Source organism: Pterocles gutturalis, unplaced genomic scaffold (genome assembly GCF_000699245.1).
Source record: "Pterocles gutturalis isolate BGI_N339 unplaced genomic scaffold, ASM69924v1 scaffold48889, whole genome shotgun sequence".
NCBI lineage: Eukaryota > Metazoa > Chordata > Aves > Pterocliformes > Pteroclidae > Pterocles > Pterocles gutturalis.
Genome location: NW_010132719.1, coordinates 1 through 15,959, shown reverse-complemented (window position 1 = coordinate 15,959; position 15,959 = coordinate 1). Strand labels below are relative to the sequence as shown.

Genomic DNA, 15,959 nt, shown 5'->3' with positions numbered 1-15,959 from the left:
CAGGAAGTCTGTCTGTTCTTTTTTCAGTTCCTCTCTGAGCGAAGATTTATAACCCTTTGGTGCATTTACAGGAGCCTCTCTGGTGTCTCTCTTGTTTTAAAGACTGGGTGGTCCTGCAAAAAAATAAGAGGAAAACCAGTAAGGGTTCTTATTCTTTCTGTGTGAGAAGAGGAAGAACCTGTCTTTACCTCAGACATAGTTTACTGCATGTTTTTGCCCGTTCATTTGGCTTCTTGCTGATTGCCAACAAGCAGCTGATGGACCTCTCTTTCTGTCTGACTGTCTCTCTGTCTATCTGATTAAATGTGGAAGATAGGCTCCTGTGGATTTGAGAAGGCAAAGGTGTGCAGTCCCGGGATCACGGAGCAGAGCATCCTTAGGTGGACTCCCAGACAATTTACAGGTTGTGGATACACGGGAGGCTGTGAACTTTGGCAGGTTTGTGAGTGAAAAATGAGATAGCTCTTCTAGGCACCAAGGCAAAGCATGCTGCACAGGCTGAAAAATGTGCTGTCCTGATGATTAGAAAGTTAAAGACGTGTTCTTATAAATTATTCTATGCCTAGAAATCTGGTTGACCTCAGGCTTAGTGAAAATCTGCCATATGCTGTTCCCCCAAAATAAAAGCAAATACAAGCTGGCTTCACCTAGCAACACCTGAAGTCTTTTATTACACCTGTGCACCTACCAGCCAACAGTTGCTTCCTCTGTGCTGGTGATACGCATTATGAAGAGGTAAAAATGGATTGGTGCCTTCTCCAACTTCACATTTAGGTGTGTCTGGCTGGCTGGAAATTGATTCTGCAAGGCTTTAAAGAAGGGAATGATGCTTTAGATGACATAGGTTTCTCCAGACCTTTGAGCCTAAGTGCTTATCTAATCAATTTTGTGTCCATTAAACTACATAGGCCTGTCTGAACAATTGAAATGGTGTATGGAAAAGAGATGCTTTCTGGTAGAGAGAATGGGGCAGTATCAGAACAGGTATTAACTGAGACTGGTGGGAAAATTGGCCGTTCAGGAAGAATTGCAATGAAGACAGAGGAAGCCATTGAATATCAGGCAACTGCAAAATCTTACCTAGTCTGCATTACAAATGCACTGGAGATATATTTGTTATGAACAGAAAGCAAGCATTTCACCCATGTGCAGTTGTTGTGGGAGACTGAATTGAGAGGCAGACCATTTGAGCCACACACAGAAATGTGTGGGTCAATAGAGCAAACACAGCTATTTCTCCACAAGGGCAATCAGTTTGGAGATAACAACCTGCTGTCAGCTGAGAATATCACTTGTGACCTCTTCAACTAAGCAGACAATAAATGGAGTGTTATTTAGATGTCTCTGCAACTAAAAGGAGAAAGACTTCAGTGGACCTTACTAAAGGAGGGGTCAGGCCTGTAACATCACCAGTAGAAATTACACAGGGAAACCATCACCCTAACAGGGCTGCTAGAAGAAGGGTGAATGAACTGCATGCAGCAAATATACAACTTCTGTGTTGTGAAGTAAGGAGCTGTCATTATTAATTACTTGGTAGCAAATGGCTGAGATTCTTCTGAATCAGGGTAGTACACGCTCCCTGATAACAAAAAATGCAGTATTCTTGCCCACCCCCAAAAGTGCTGAATTTTTCATAAAAGTAATTTTTAATATAGTCACTTATATGCTGCATTACAACAAAAGCTGTATTTGAAAATAAGTGGGTTTTAATATTTATGAAGCTCATTTGTACCTTTGTCACTTTGGGAGAAGAAGTCAGTTTTTCAGCCTATATTGGACCTGGGAATTTTAGGGAAGGCTCCGTGAGATGCTCATATAATGTCTTTGTATGTAGCGACTTCAGATAATGATTATCCCTTGAATTACCTAGACATCAGTATCTTTTATTAAGACACAGCATGTCTGTTACACAACAAAAAGATGTAAAGTTTCTTCTAGGACTGACCTTTCCTGACGCTATTCACAAATAGAGCTGGTGACAAAGAACATCTTGAGAACCTGCTAAAGGCACTCAGAAAGTGAAGTGAAGAAACAAGTGGATTTATTAAAAATTCAGTTTCATGTTATAATCATTCCTCTGACTTGACTGATTTCCGTTTATCCCAATGTAGGGTTGAAGCTAACTTCAAAGGCAGGATAGTCATAGCGTAGTTTGTTATTTCTTTTCTTTCTGGGTGGTCGGCCATCTTCTCAGATGCTTTACTGACCAGCCACATGGTTTTATTCCCAAAGTGAACTTTCATGCACTATGAAGGACTGGTGTTGCTCCATACAGTGGGTGAAGTTTGGAGGGAGGAGAACAAATTATCTTTTATGGCACATAAAGAACTCTCTTGCTTCGTAGAATTAAAAGTGTGATCTCCCCACTGGAGCAGAAGCAATACTTTGCTCAGAAGGGACTTTGACCTGTGTCTCTATGAGGAATTACATGAAGGTTATTTAGGAACTGTAGAGATCAGAGCCTTGACAGGCCAGCTGCTTTGCTAGCCAAGACTTATATTGATTAAGGAAATGCAAAAAGCAGTTTTTAGCTAGTAGCCAAGTGGAACATGTGTCCAAACACAGTAACAATGAATCCACTGGGACTTTAGTTGAGCACTGGTGGGACCTATGACTGTACTTGCAGCAGATGTCCATTCTAAATGTCCAAAACGGTTGCTAGAGTTCAGCCACCTCAGTGTGACTACAGGAAACTTTAGGACTCTTTTTTTTTAATTATTTTTAAATGGATAGTAGTTCTTGAATAGATTATAAATAACCATTGAACTCAGGTTTGATGAATGACCATTGTTTTGTTAAAAGAAATGACATCAAGTATGCAGCATCAGTTGGTTCTCATCCTAACAGAGAGGCAGCTTACTCAAACATTGAAGTAATTTATCCTATGGTTCTAAATAGGAAGGAATTTACAGTCAAAAGCTATGGCTTCCTCCTGATTTAGAGAGAGGCACAGTTCTTCAAATCAATATCAGCAGTGTTCTGTGCAGGATGCAGTTTCAGACCTTGTTGGGACTTTGAAGAGTGATCCATAAGGGGCTGTTAGAAGAAAGCGACAGCAAATGGGTGCAGAGAGACACATTTGCAGATTCATTTCTGTACAGCTGGGTAGAGAAGGCATTAAACACCTCCCAGAAAAGACATTTCAATCAGATTTTGATTTTACAAGACATTTTATGTGAATTATGCTATGTGAAAACACTGAGCTTGTAGGATAACCATTGGCTCTATTATTAGCTTTAATAATTGGACAATTAATTGTATGTTACTTAGTATTAAATTTAGACTTAAATTTTAAAAAAGAGCCCTATCTTAAGCTTTTAGATACTTTGCCATAACAGTTATTCTGCAGTATGATGACCTCCCAAGGGCATTAAGCATCGTTTACTCGGTCAGGACCTCTGCCAATGGATCCTTCACCATTAGTACACGCAGCAACCTGGGCTGTTGCACCCAATGGATTTCTCCATGTTATATTTGTTACAAGTGAAAAACAAAGCAATTATGGCATTAAGTCTAGACTAGGTGGCCATGATCATTCTTTCATATCATGGCTGTGGGTAAAGACAGCAGCATACAGACTACAGTACAAAATACCGTCTAACAGCACTGACAATTAGCTCTCACTGTACCTGTTCTGTTGCCTTTGTCTGTCCAGAGACCATCTCTCTCCACAAAACCTTAATAGGAACCTAAAAAAAGTTCAAATTGAGTCACCTTCCAAATGATCATGGAGTTTGAAATCCCTTGTGTAATAAACTATGTAAATTTATGCCACGTTGAGGAAAGCAATCTTGATCCAGCTAAGGGATGCTTCACATTGGATGTAAAGCCTAGGTATTTAACTTCTGAAGGGCTGTGTTTGCCAGTCAAACTTGTGTTTAGCAAGATTTATTTTTCCCAAAGACACGCTGACTAGCAGACCTTTTTTTTATTACTATGATCCATGACAGGTCACACCTCTTTTCACAGATCATGTCTTATTTCTAGTTTGGATCTAACTGACCTTTGGTTTCAGTGCTCCTTATGTGGCCTTGCTTTATTAGATTTAAAAATCCAGATGAAGTACTCATTATTTTTCTCCATGCGGAGAAAACTTATGCCCATTGCTCAAATTATTCCTCAGTCTTATCTTGATAATTTAAACAGAGTGGGCTTTTAGTCATAAGACATTTTTTCCGCTTTATTTCTGTATCTTGTCCATTTACTCATCCTTCTTTTTGGCATATATATTCAGTATTGTTTTAACAGCCTCAGCACAGTGAAAAAAATCCCATATTTACATACACTTATTGCTTCCTCATTTATACATGCACAAGTTACATTAGCCTTCCTTGCCACAGCATGCAACAGAAAGGTTACATGAAGTTGCCAGGAGTACTTTTCAGGATGCGGTACCACTTCTGTGCCAGCGGCTTGAATTTCTTAAGCCTTGATGCATAAATCTAAACTTCACTGTATTAAACACAGATGTTGGAGAGCAATCTGGGGGAAATGTTTTGTCTTCATTATTATTTACCATTATTTACCATTATGTCAATCCATGCATTTTCTGCAAATTTTCCCAGCAGCACTTTTGTATTTGCTGCCAGAGTATTGGTGAATATATTGGGTAACAGTGAGTTGTTTACTGCAGCTGGCGGATTTCCCCATGAACTGATGGGCTGTCTCTGTTGATACCTGTTTTTACAGATCTGTTGGGCAATTCTTGATCCATGAATGGATGCTTTACATTAAATGTAAAGATGAGATATTTCATTTCTAAAGGCGTATGTTTCTCAACCACACTTGGATTTAACAAGATCTGTATTCCTCAAAGCCTTATTGACTGTCAGCAATTATGTTTCTGTCATATAATTTTGTATTAATTGATCCTCAACCCAAAACTCTCATTTTCCCTTTTTTTTTTTCCTGGGACTGATGTCAGGCTAACCAGACTTTGGTTACAGAGGTAACCCTCTGCCTTTTATGATATTGTCTTTGCTTGGCAGCTGTCGCAGCCCATCAGAGGCTGACTCTGGAGCATCTCACTGAGCAAAAATACAAGCCTCTGAAAGAGGGGCTAGCTCTGCTTCATGCCCTGCAAAGACTGACACAGGGGGAAATGTCAAGCATGCTGTTGGGAGTGCATTACATGTGCATGTGGACCAGAAAGGTGGATTGGGATTGCTGTGGGATAATATTAGATAGCATATTGACTTTATCTTTCAAAGCCAGTGGTATTTTTATGCATATATCATAAACCTACTTTCTTAGTGCTCTTTTTATTGCTCATGGAGTGCTGTGATGAACTGTCTGGTCCTGTCAGCCTTTTAGATCCAATTTAAATTGCTTGGGTTATTCTCTAATCTCTTTTTAAGGACCTTCTACCTCCGCTAACGTCAAATTATGGCTCCAAAACAAGTGCCCTTGGGATAAGAATGTCCAAGGTTTTTTTTCTGATAGCAAGGGCAATAACATGTCATTCATTTAGCTTTCCTGCTCCTCCTTACCTGTCTCCATCCTCTTTAGCTGTCTCTTACAGCCTTATGTCATGAGGATCTGGCATACATGACACCTTTCAATTTTAGTGTGTTCAATAAATTTCTTAATATGTTGCCTGGTGATTTTTTCCTCTTTTTTCTCCAGGTTTTTTATTTTCTACTTTCCATTGATACAATAGGTGTGTTTCACAGCCTTGTTTGAATGGTCTGTGTTGAATTCTTGCTTTTAGAGCACACCATAATAAATACTGCTGTTTGAGCTTTGTTTGTATGATGAGGATAGCAACATATCATTACCCCTTAAATAAGGAGCTTTTATTTTAATGAACACAGCCAACATTTCTGAAATTATAATTGGTTTATCATGCATGCAATACAGTCATTCAGTCCTTTCCTCTAGCTTGTCCATGGAGTTTCTCCATTCTGTTGGCTACAGAGACTTTCGTCATCACTGGCCTGTGCTTGCACATCACTGGGGCAGAGACTAGTCAGAAGCCTGCTTGATTTTGTTTAGCATTATATTGCACATCTAGGGATTCTCCACAGACATTATTTTTCATTTTGCTATCATGATTTTTGTCCTGGTTACTAGGAACTGCATTAATGCTCACAGTATTTGTAAGGAACAGAGAGATGCTGTCACTCCATCCATTTTTCTCCAGAAGAAATCTACTGCAGTCACTAGATCAGATTAAGTCTGTTTGGGTATGGCACTGAATTGAGACCAAGGCTATCCCAGGTGCCTTAACTCCTGGAGTTACTTGTAGGAAGGATTCTTTTGGACTCTAGGGAACTAGTAGCATAATATCTTGCTTTGGGCCATACAAATAGATTGGGGTACGTGCAGCCAGATCTTAATTTAAAACATAGAAAGGAGAAAAACTCTGCTGTCATCTCTCTTCTCCCCTGGAGTTAGTCAAACTCACTAATTACAGTTAATTGAAATAACACTGTCCAAACAAGCATTTTGACAGACTCAAAATTAAGTGTTTCCCCTTTTTTCCATTAAAAAAGTAGTTAACAGTTAAAAATGGAACTGTGACTTGAAGGTCGCATTTTAAAGTTTGACTTTAAAAAACATAAAACATACTTGCACTGAATTTCAGTTGACTGGATTTCACATGATGTTTTCCTATGTAAATCTTTGGTTTCAGAAGATCCTAGAGCAGAGAAGTATGCAGAGGATGTTCCCACTCTCTTTATTTCCTCATGTATTATGTGGATTCAGTCAAGGCCAAGCACATGAAAACTTTCTTGCCATGTTTTCCAGTCATGTCACACTTAGCAAAATCATTATCCTTTATTTCAGCATGCTTAAGTGATGTGCTGTTAGCTCTCAGCTTTTCATTAAGCAGTACAAGCTCAAGACTTGCATTCTACAGACAAGTGCATTTAGAATGGCAGGTGTGCACATGGCCCTAAGGAATTCTAGAGGAAGGACCTTCAGGAAACAAAATATTCTGGTCCCATCCCTACTGTATCCTGTGACCTCCTGATAGTTAAATCAGTCTGGAAAACAAGCCATGCGATGCCAAAATACTGTAAGATCATTTCTTGATTCCTTTGGGAACCTCTGTGACTCAGCAGGCAGGTCTTTTTGAAGCATTTTAGACCCAGTTTTGTAATTACATTCAGGCATCTGCAAACACCAGTAAATACCTAATGGGATTTTCTCAAGTATCTCAATTGGACCCGACTTGTGCAGGATCTGTTGTGAAATCCACTAGGCTTGTGGTTTTGAGTTCTTTCTGGACAGCCTTATAAACATAGTACTGTAATAAATCTGACCCTAAATCACATTAGTCCCACATTATATCGAGTCCCATTTTGAAATGCATGCCTTTGATATTTTTGGTTTAAGTTACTTGCTCCTACTTTTGTGGCAGCTATTAATTTCTTACTTCTGTCACCTTTCACTGACAAGAAAGTGCCAAAGTTGCTGCAGTTTTGTATCAGCAAAGCAGCGTCCCTTGGTTGCTGGTTAGAAAACCACATAAACTAACCCATCCAGCCCAGTTATAGGCAGTCCAGCCTGTCCTTGTCATAGGAAACTCTAGGCTTCATCAGTTTCCAAGCAGACCAGGCGCCCACACGCTCACAGCACAGCATGAGACAAAGGAAGCACCAAGCACCTTCCACTGAGCAGCAAGTGAGATGTTTCCAACACAGTCCATCTGAGTTCCTCTCTCTCCCAATTTCTACAAGTTTCTGTTGGAGGGCCTGCTTCTCTCTCACAAAGAAAAAAGAAAATGTATGCGTGGGTGCCCACGTCAGCACCACTGCTGCCCCTCCTCAAGCAGAGGGCACTGGTCAGTGGAAGAAGGAGAGAGTTCCATCTCTCAGCTGCCTAGGGATCTTAGCTGTGATGGAAGCAGAACCAAACCAATTATCAGTTAAAATATGCCAATCAGCACATCTTGTCATGTCAGCCTGATGTCCTGTACTTGTCTGGAGTAGAGAGACCTGAATAAAGTCAGTTGGCTTTGCAGGATTCTCTGCTTCTGTGAGCATACGTCACCTCTTTCCTACAAATCACTACATGTGTCATAAACAGTTAAATAACCCTTCACTTTCATTTCTCTTCAAATGGAAGTCAGACTGGCGGTCTAAGAGCCATCACCACCACCTCTGGACGTATCTAATCTTCCTTTAAATTTATTATCCTTTTCTGATCAAGTGACTAGAACTAATTGCATTTTCCAGCAGAAACTGTACCATCAATGTACATATTGGCATCATATTTTCAGTGTCATTCTCTTTCTTATTTTCGTATCCTAGTATTTTGTTTGTTCTCTCAACTGCATAATGCACAGAGTGTTTTTACTGAGCTGCCTACAATAACAAACAGGTCTCTTTGTCTTGAGTGGTTAGTTAATTTAGTTTCCAATAAAGAGTATGAATAGCTTAAATTATTGCTTCTAACATATGGCACATTGTATTTGTCATACACATTTTGCCTTCAGTCGTGCTGTCAGTTGACCTACCTAGCTTTATGAGGATGTCATTCAGTTCTTATCAAAGCATAACAACTTTGAATGTTCTTGAGTTACTCTCAGCCTTTGTCCAGCTGTTCTTGAGTCTTGAACTGAACCCTTCCTTTCACCCTGTTTTTCAAGTCACCGGCAGATCTAGCATTTCACTAGAGCTGGGATGTCCACCTCATCTTGCCAGAATTCCTTTGCGTTGCGGTCAATGTATCTCTGTCTGATTATCGAAGTTCTTTCTCTTCAGCTCTTTGACACCAGCCCTTCTTCCAGAGTTTAGCTCCCTTTGTTCATCTGCACAGTCACCAAGCTGACTGTTTCAATCCTGGAGTACAGCCCAGTCCTTGTACAGTAGGTGATGACTAGTCTTCAGTATTTCAGCATGAAGTGCCCAATATACCAACTACAGACCAGGAGCTCCTTGTGCATGGGGCTGGACACTTTGTAACAGAAAGACATCACATTTTGTTGTGAGGCATTTACAGGGAGAATCCCAGCTCTGTTCCTGGGTCCCTTTCAACTTCTCTGTTTGGGTTACAGTGGATAAACAGTAATTTCTTCAGAGCAGAAAGCCACTAGAAACCAGGCAGCTTAGGTGGAATGCAACAGGTAGTGCATGGTAATGAATCACAGCCTCCACTGGCTGAAGAAAGCTGTTATCTTCTGAATGGCCTTCAGAAAAAGGCAAGATTAATGATGTTGGCCTATCCTGACATCTTGGTTTTAAAAAAAACATCAGCACTACATGTTCTCCCCTTTGGTGCACAGTAGGCAGCCGAGAAGGAGGAGAGATTGTAGGGGGAATGAGAGTTCAGCTCCTGCCAGTAAGAATAATACTTTGGGCAGAAGAGCTGGGTGCAATTCATCTTCCCCCATGTCAGGCTTTATTACTGACTGAGGGGCTAGGGCCAGCACCCTCCTGCCTGTTAGGTCCTTTGTGTCAGAGCTGGTCGATACTGTGATGACAGCGCTGCGTTTGGGAGAGCCTAAGAGCTGGCCCTACCTAAAAAACAGGCAATGCAGCAAGAATTAAACATTGATATAGACAGTAAAAATTAGAGTTTTGCTAGTGTGTAAATAAAGATTGACACATAGATGGAAATAAAAGGAAGAAAGCAAAAAAAAATAATCAGTTGCTTCAGGGAACATTTAAGGTATTTTACAAGTGGCTCTTTCAGAGCTGGTATGGGCATATTTCCTCCTGATACTTGACCACCGGCAGAAACCAAATCCTATATGCCATGACCACTGGGCTAATGTGATAGCTGAGCTCTCAAGTCTGTAAGCCTGTTACAGCATAACAAAAATATCTTCTCTGGGGGCTTGACTAGGAGTCTGAAGCAAGAGGGGAGAATGCACCCTCGGCAATTCAGAATGAAAGGGAGGGCTTGCCATCTTCAGTACAGTTGCCAGCTTTTTGTCTTCACATTGAGCTGTGAAGTAGAATTGTTCACTGCTCTCAGGATGGGCACCCTACCAAACCAAAGGGAAAAACATTTGATACCCATTGGTTCAGAACTGGTTTACAGGCCTGGATATAGCTAGGTAGACAGAAATTAAAACTATGTTAATTGTCAAGATAGGATTCCTTGCAACTGCATGTTAGGAGGGAGAACTGTTTGTCTTTTGTGGGGACAGACACTTGTAACATGCCCAGGTTCAGTTCTCTTGCAGGACCATTTGAAAGTAGTGAGGAAACATGTTAGAAAGAAACTGCACAAGGAAGCCAAGGATATTAAATCCTTGCTGGTATATGGAGACTAGTTAAGAACCTGTCACAGTTCAGAGAGAGTAAAGGACAACCCATAGTAGATCTGGATACTGATGTTTGCTTATTTAAGAATTGACAAGACTAGAGCTTTTAACCTGCTTAGCATCTCACTCACTTTCCCCACTTTTGTTTAGTCCAGCTGCTATCAAAATGTACAACCAGTACATACTGCTTGCAGCTAGGAAGTAGCAGGCTTGTGTTCCAGAGCAGAAAAGTTCAGTTTTGGACATTCATGCTTGATAGCATTTACAATTCAAGTGGGTTTTTTTGCCTGCCACTGGCTCTACTAGTGACACAAAGTAAATATCTACTGCAGATCAAGAAAAGGTGGAGAAAGGCTAAGGAAGCTGGCAAGGCAAAGCAAAGGTATTAAGTGGTGTTTATTAAAAGCGAGACAGCATCTTCCAAATAGCTGAGTTATGTCCAGTGAGTTCAATTGAAAGGATCATAAACTCTGGCAGGTTAAATGTAAAAATAAAATAAGGCAGGCCAAAACTCAGAATGAGGAACAGGCTGTAATTGGGGTAAAATCTCATAAATCCTTTTTTAAACACTTTAGCAGTAGGACTGTCTGTTGAGCCATAGACGATCACTGCAAAAGACAAGGTAAGGCCAAGGCAGAAGAAAAATTTGCTCTTTGTGGACAAACTGGAGAAGGTTCCTGAGTTTATCTGGGGGACTTGTAAGGGATCTGTCTGATACTGAAGTGATTATAGAAGAAACTATGGGACACAAGAGCAAAACTAACCTTAATATTTTGGAGCAAGTGAATGGTGTTCACCCAAGAGCTCTGCCTGAGCTCACAGATGGAGTAGCTGATGAAGTGGCTGTGGTGACCAACCCCTTGCTTCAAACAGTCTTGGGCCCTGAGGCCTAGAAAGTTGACATATTTTTTTTTAAAAGGACTCTGGAGGCGATCCAAGGAACTAGCAAAGCCTGACTGAGCCCATTATTAGAAACAGTAGTGGGGGGGAAGAAGGAAAAATATAATATGCTAAGGAGTAGTCACCATGACTTCTATAAAGAGAAGCCCTACCTCACAAACCTCCTGAAGTTCTTTGAAGGCATCAGAATGTATGTGGACAAGAGAGATCCTTTTCGTAGAGTACGCTCAGGCTTCTAGAAGGCTTTTGATACTCTGTCACCAAATTCAGTCCTTGCCTGGATAAACAGTTGGTTGAAAGATAGTCAGCAGAGGATATATATAAATGGTCAGTTCCGACTAATTACAAATGAGATCTTCAAGCTCAAATAGGTCTTTGGGTGGCTCTGTCTGAGTGACAGCCAAAGAAGCAAATGCAATGTTAGGAATAGTCCCACTGGAAAAGAGACAGAGGGGAAAACAGAGTGCCTTGGGGCTACTTTATTAATGCTTGGTGCATCTCACTTCAATATCATGTGCCAGTCTCAGAATGGATGAAGCAGACTGGGAAAGTTTGGAGAAGAGTGAACGGGACAGCTTCTGTACAAGAAGCAGCAGAGTCAGATAGGGCTCATCAGCCTGGGAAAGAGGTGGCTGAAGAAAGATCTGGCAAAAGTTTGTGAAATTCTAAGAGACATAGAAAAGGTGAGTAGCAAATGACAGTTGTTTGCCTCTTCCAACATAAGCACAAAGGGCATCAAAAGAGATGCTCTCTTCTGAGAGGTTAGAAGAGGTGCTTTTCTCTCCTTGCTGTAGGAGGCTGTGGATATGAAAAGTCTGCACAGGTGCAGAACACAAATGTGCAACGTCGTGGAACAAAAATCCACTGCAGGTTATCAAGTACAAAGACGTTTGGCCCAGGAGGTCACTGAGCTGCAAAATGTGTAAGAGTATTCTGGGAAAGTATCATGTCCCCTTCTACTCTTGTGAAGGCATTTTCTGTTGGCCACAGTCAGAAACAGGTCCCAGGGAGACGGGCTGCCGGTCTGACCTAGTACAACTATATTTATGTTATGGTTTTATGATCCTTCCAGTAAAAACCACATAACCCAGAATATCTAGCCCATATAAAGCATGGGATGCTGCGTGGCTGGGAATGGCCTTACCAGGAATAATGCGAGAGTGAACTAGAGGGCAGCTTGCAAGTCCTTTTTGAAAATAGGTGTTTTAATTAAAAGGCATTGCAATTCAACATGGAGCCTGTGACAGAGAGAAAAAAAAAGAAGGAAAAATTAGAGAAAGAAAGAGGGCAGCTTGCAAGTCCTTTTTGAAAATAGGTGTTTTAATTAAAAGGCATTGCAATTCAACATGGAGCCTGTGACAGAGAGAAAAAAAAAAAAAAAGAAGGAAAAATTACAGAAAGAAACATCTGAAGAAATTACATTGCACAGTGCTCTCCCTGCAGGCTTCCACCGGCTGCTGATTCAAGCCACGAGGTCAACACTTCTGTAAACTCTTGGTTCCAGGATATGACACATGCACCCTTTGGCACGTGCTCTTGCCCTCGCTGAAGCAGGGTCTTTTAAGTCTTTCTGGATTGAGTCCTGGGTATTTGTGTTTCTATTTTTAGTTACAAAACACAGTGACACATTTTTAACTGTAAAGCCTTTAGCTAATCATTGACAGAATGGTGCCTGTAAAAGAATGCTGTAGTTATTCAAAGTCTACAACTTCCTCTTTTAAAGTTTTGTGCTTATATATTCCCTGGCTGTTAAAACTATATTTTCATCCTGTACAGAGCAGAACTTGTGTGATATACAGATATCATCCTGGGATTTTCTTACCATCTACAACAGGAACATGTCCTAACAGTCATTCAGTTACCACTTCACAAGCTGCCCCTCAGAAATTTATACTTGGAGGCAAACTTTGGTATTTGCTGGAAAGAGAAAAACAGGTTTTGTTACCCTGTTGTTCCTGTTGCCCCTCCATTTGGGATTTTAAATAGGGTATGTGTTTTTCCTGCATGAATTGATACACTTGGGCTCTCCTGCTCCCCAGCTATGGCTGCATAGCTGGAGCTGCTATTTTGTGCCTGAGGAAAGACAACATTAAGTGCAGATCAGTGTTTTTATATTAATATTTATCCTCCAGATAGAGACATCAGCTCATACATGAAATGGTTTATAACCTGAGTCCTCAGGTGTAGTGTGACCAAGGGAAACAAGCTGCTAAACTAATCCTAAACTAAACCCACCAGTAGCTAACATATGTATTACTTTCTAAGAAGCCTAAGGTCAGGAGGTAACGCAAGGAAATAGACTAATTGTGATTAATGTTAATAAATTAGACCAAAAAAAATTACATCCAGGGAATCCAGAAGTTTCTCCACCGTTCATCTCACTGACCGTAAGACCAGCCAGCCTCCTGCTGCTGCAGCTGGCCACGAGAGGCAGGACTTGAAGTGAAGAATCTTGCAAGAGGAGTCTCCTCTTTCCTTCCCCACAGCAGGCAATGGCCCATCCCTTCACAGCAAAGTGCCAGAGCAGAGCACCCTTTTTTGCCATGTCTGTCAGAAGGTACAGTCTTCTAGGGGCAGGTCCTGACTCTTCAGGGAGATCATTGCAGCTGCACACCTTATGGGGGAACTGGTCTACAGAGGAGGGCCAGCAGGGATGAGAAAGAAAAAAACTTCTGCCTCTGCCATCTCACCTATTATTCAAAGACTGAATACTGTGGCAATATTTTGATGTACTTCTATCAACATCACAAAAAGCTGAAAAGGTATTGCCAGCCATGTCCTGCATAGTACTACTATTTATCCAGACTTTCTCAGGCTGGCATTGATATAGGCAGCAAAAGGAGGGAGTGTCTGTAGCTCTGGGGAGTTTAGCTTGAGATAGGAGGATGCCAAAAGGAAACAGAGAAAAATGGGACAATTTAGCAAAACTGACAGGAATTAATGCAGTGATTCTGTTCCTCTGTCCCTGTGTTTCCAGGTGAAAAGGCTTCATTAAAACAATATTGCCTGTTCTATGTCTACGGGGTGAGAAGGGCTCTGCCTGCCCACACAAATTGATTTACTTTTGTTTTTTATTACATTTTGCCATCCAGGACTGTATGTGTGGGCACTCATGGCTAACAGAGAGAGGACTGGGTGTGCAAGCTGCTGGAGGCACTAGAATCACAGCAGCAACTATGTCGCAGTGGTCGAGGGGCAGCTTATACCAGGTGCTTTCAGAGTCACCTCAGCTTTCCACAGACGAGCTCTACAGAGAAGCTACCTAAGAACATCCATTAAATGAGAAAAATAAAATCTTATTAAGTGCACAAACCAGCAACAGACTTCTGGAGAAAAATATTATGTGGATGAATTGTTGCCAGTACAGGCTTTCTTTCATGCTGCAGTTTCTTTGATCTACCTGTCAGGTTATCTAGATCATTAATTTTGCAGCTGCAGTTGTTCCTGGGGTTAACTGCTCTTGTCCACAGCATTTGACAGTTTAAGGCATGAGGTGAAAATTACACATGGGGACAGGGAGAATAAGATTACTTGAAACTATGCAACCAGGAGACAGGAGCCAAAAAAAGGGGTGTTAATTCTCCAGGCCTGCCATGTGGTGAACGAGCTCGATTTGTTGTTTTTTACTGAGGTGCATTGGGCTTGGGTTTTTTCAATTCAAAAGTCAAGTTTGAATGGTTTCTCAAGCGTTCCCATTTCTGAGTGATTGATCGTTCAGAGATTATGCCAACTGAGAGCATTTATGCAGAGTGGTTGCAAGAGCAGGGTGAGAGGGATGCAAGGGTGACTGAAACACTTCAGGGGCTGCTGCCACTTCTCTGCCCCCGAAGAGGAATGATGGGTTTGCAGAGATGGCTCAAAGGGACTGAAGAGGAACGCTAAATAGCTGATGGGGTAGCGACTGGTAAGTGTTAAAGATGGAAGCTGGCCACCCTGAGGACCATGATACCTTGTGCTCTCTATGAGGTTTGTACAGGCTCTGTGTGTGGGTGTGATGCCTATGAGAGAAAGCCTGCTACTGCTGTGATTAATTGATGTTTAAGAGATTAAGGACTGTAGTAAAGTGATTATTTCTAGTTCTGTCCCCATAGCAGATGTGTGCTGTGGTAGGGTTGTGACACACAGGCATTCACAGTGTCTCTCTCTCTCTCTAGGTTCTCAAGCATCTGCGACACTTAAATTTCACCAATAACATGGGGGAGCAAGTGGATTTTGATGAGTTTGGGGACCTGGTAGGGAATTACTCAATAATCAATTGGCATCTGTCTCCAGAGGATGGTTCAGTCGTCTTTGAAGAGGTTGGGCACTACAATGTTTATGCCAAGAAAGGGGAGAGGCTCTTTATTAATGAAAACAAGATCCTGTGGAGTGGATTCTCTAAGGAGGTAAGCGCTTAAATCCTCACAGCAACATCTCTCAAGTTTCCACAAGCTGAAATTTGAACTAACCTTGCACATTCCTTGCATTATGGCTCCATGTCTCATTAAAAGATCCATTCATCTCACAGTATACACGGTCTCTGCCGTAGTCTTTCACACCCTTGCTACACGCTTCTGGAAATAACGGGCAGATGCTTCTCCCCTCCTATACCTGAGCCTATGTATTAATCATTCAGGTAATGCCTTTTTTCCTGGCCCAAGTAGATGGCTTGGAATTTTTCAATGCTGTTTGCACAAGGACGAGAAATTCATTACCCAAGTCTGGTTGTTGACTAAGCCAAGTTTTCCTGAGCTCAGTAGTTTCATTGCTGAAAACAGACAGTTCCACTCCAGTATCTCTATATCAAGAAGTGTCTATTCCTGCTCCTAATTAAATTAGGAGCAGGAATAGACACTTC

General features: G+C 41.3%; 1 protein-coding gene across 1 annotated transcript in view; it reads left to right on the top strand.

Moving 5' to 3' along the window:
* LOC104467239 (extracellular calcium-sensing receptor-like) overlaps window positions 1-15,507 on the top strand; it is a gene marked incomplete at its 3' end in the record, with an annotated part of 32,327 nt that extends 16,820 nt beyond the window's left edge. The window contains exon 4 of the mRNA XM_010080956.1: window positions 15,277-15,507. Coding sequence (XP_010079258.1) covers window positions 15,277-15,507 — 231 coding nt within the window. The remainder of the gene's footprint in view (window positions 1-15,276) is intronic.
* Window positions 15,508-15,959: the final 452 nt, after the last annotated feature.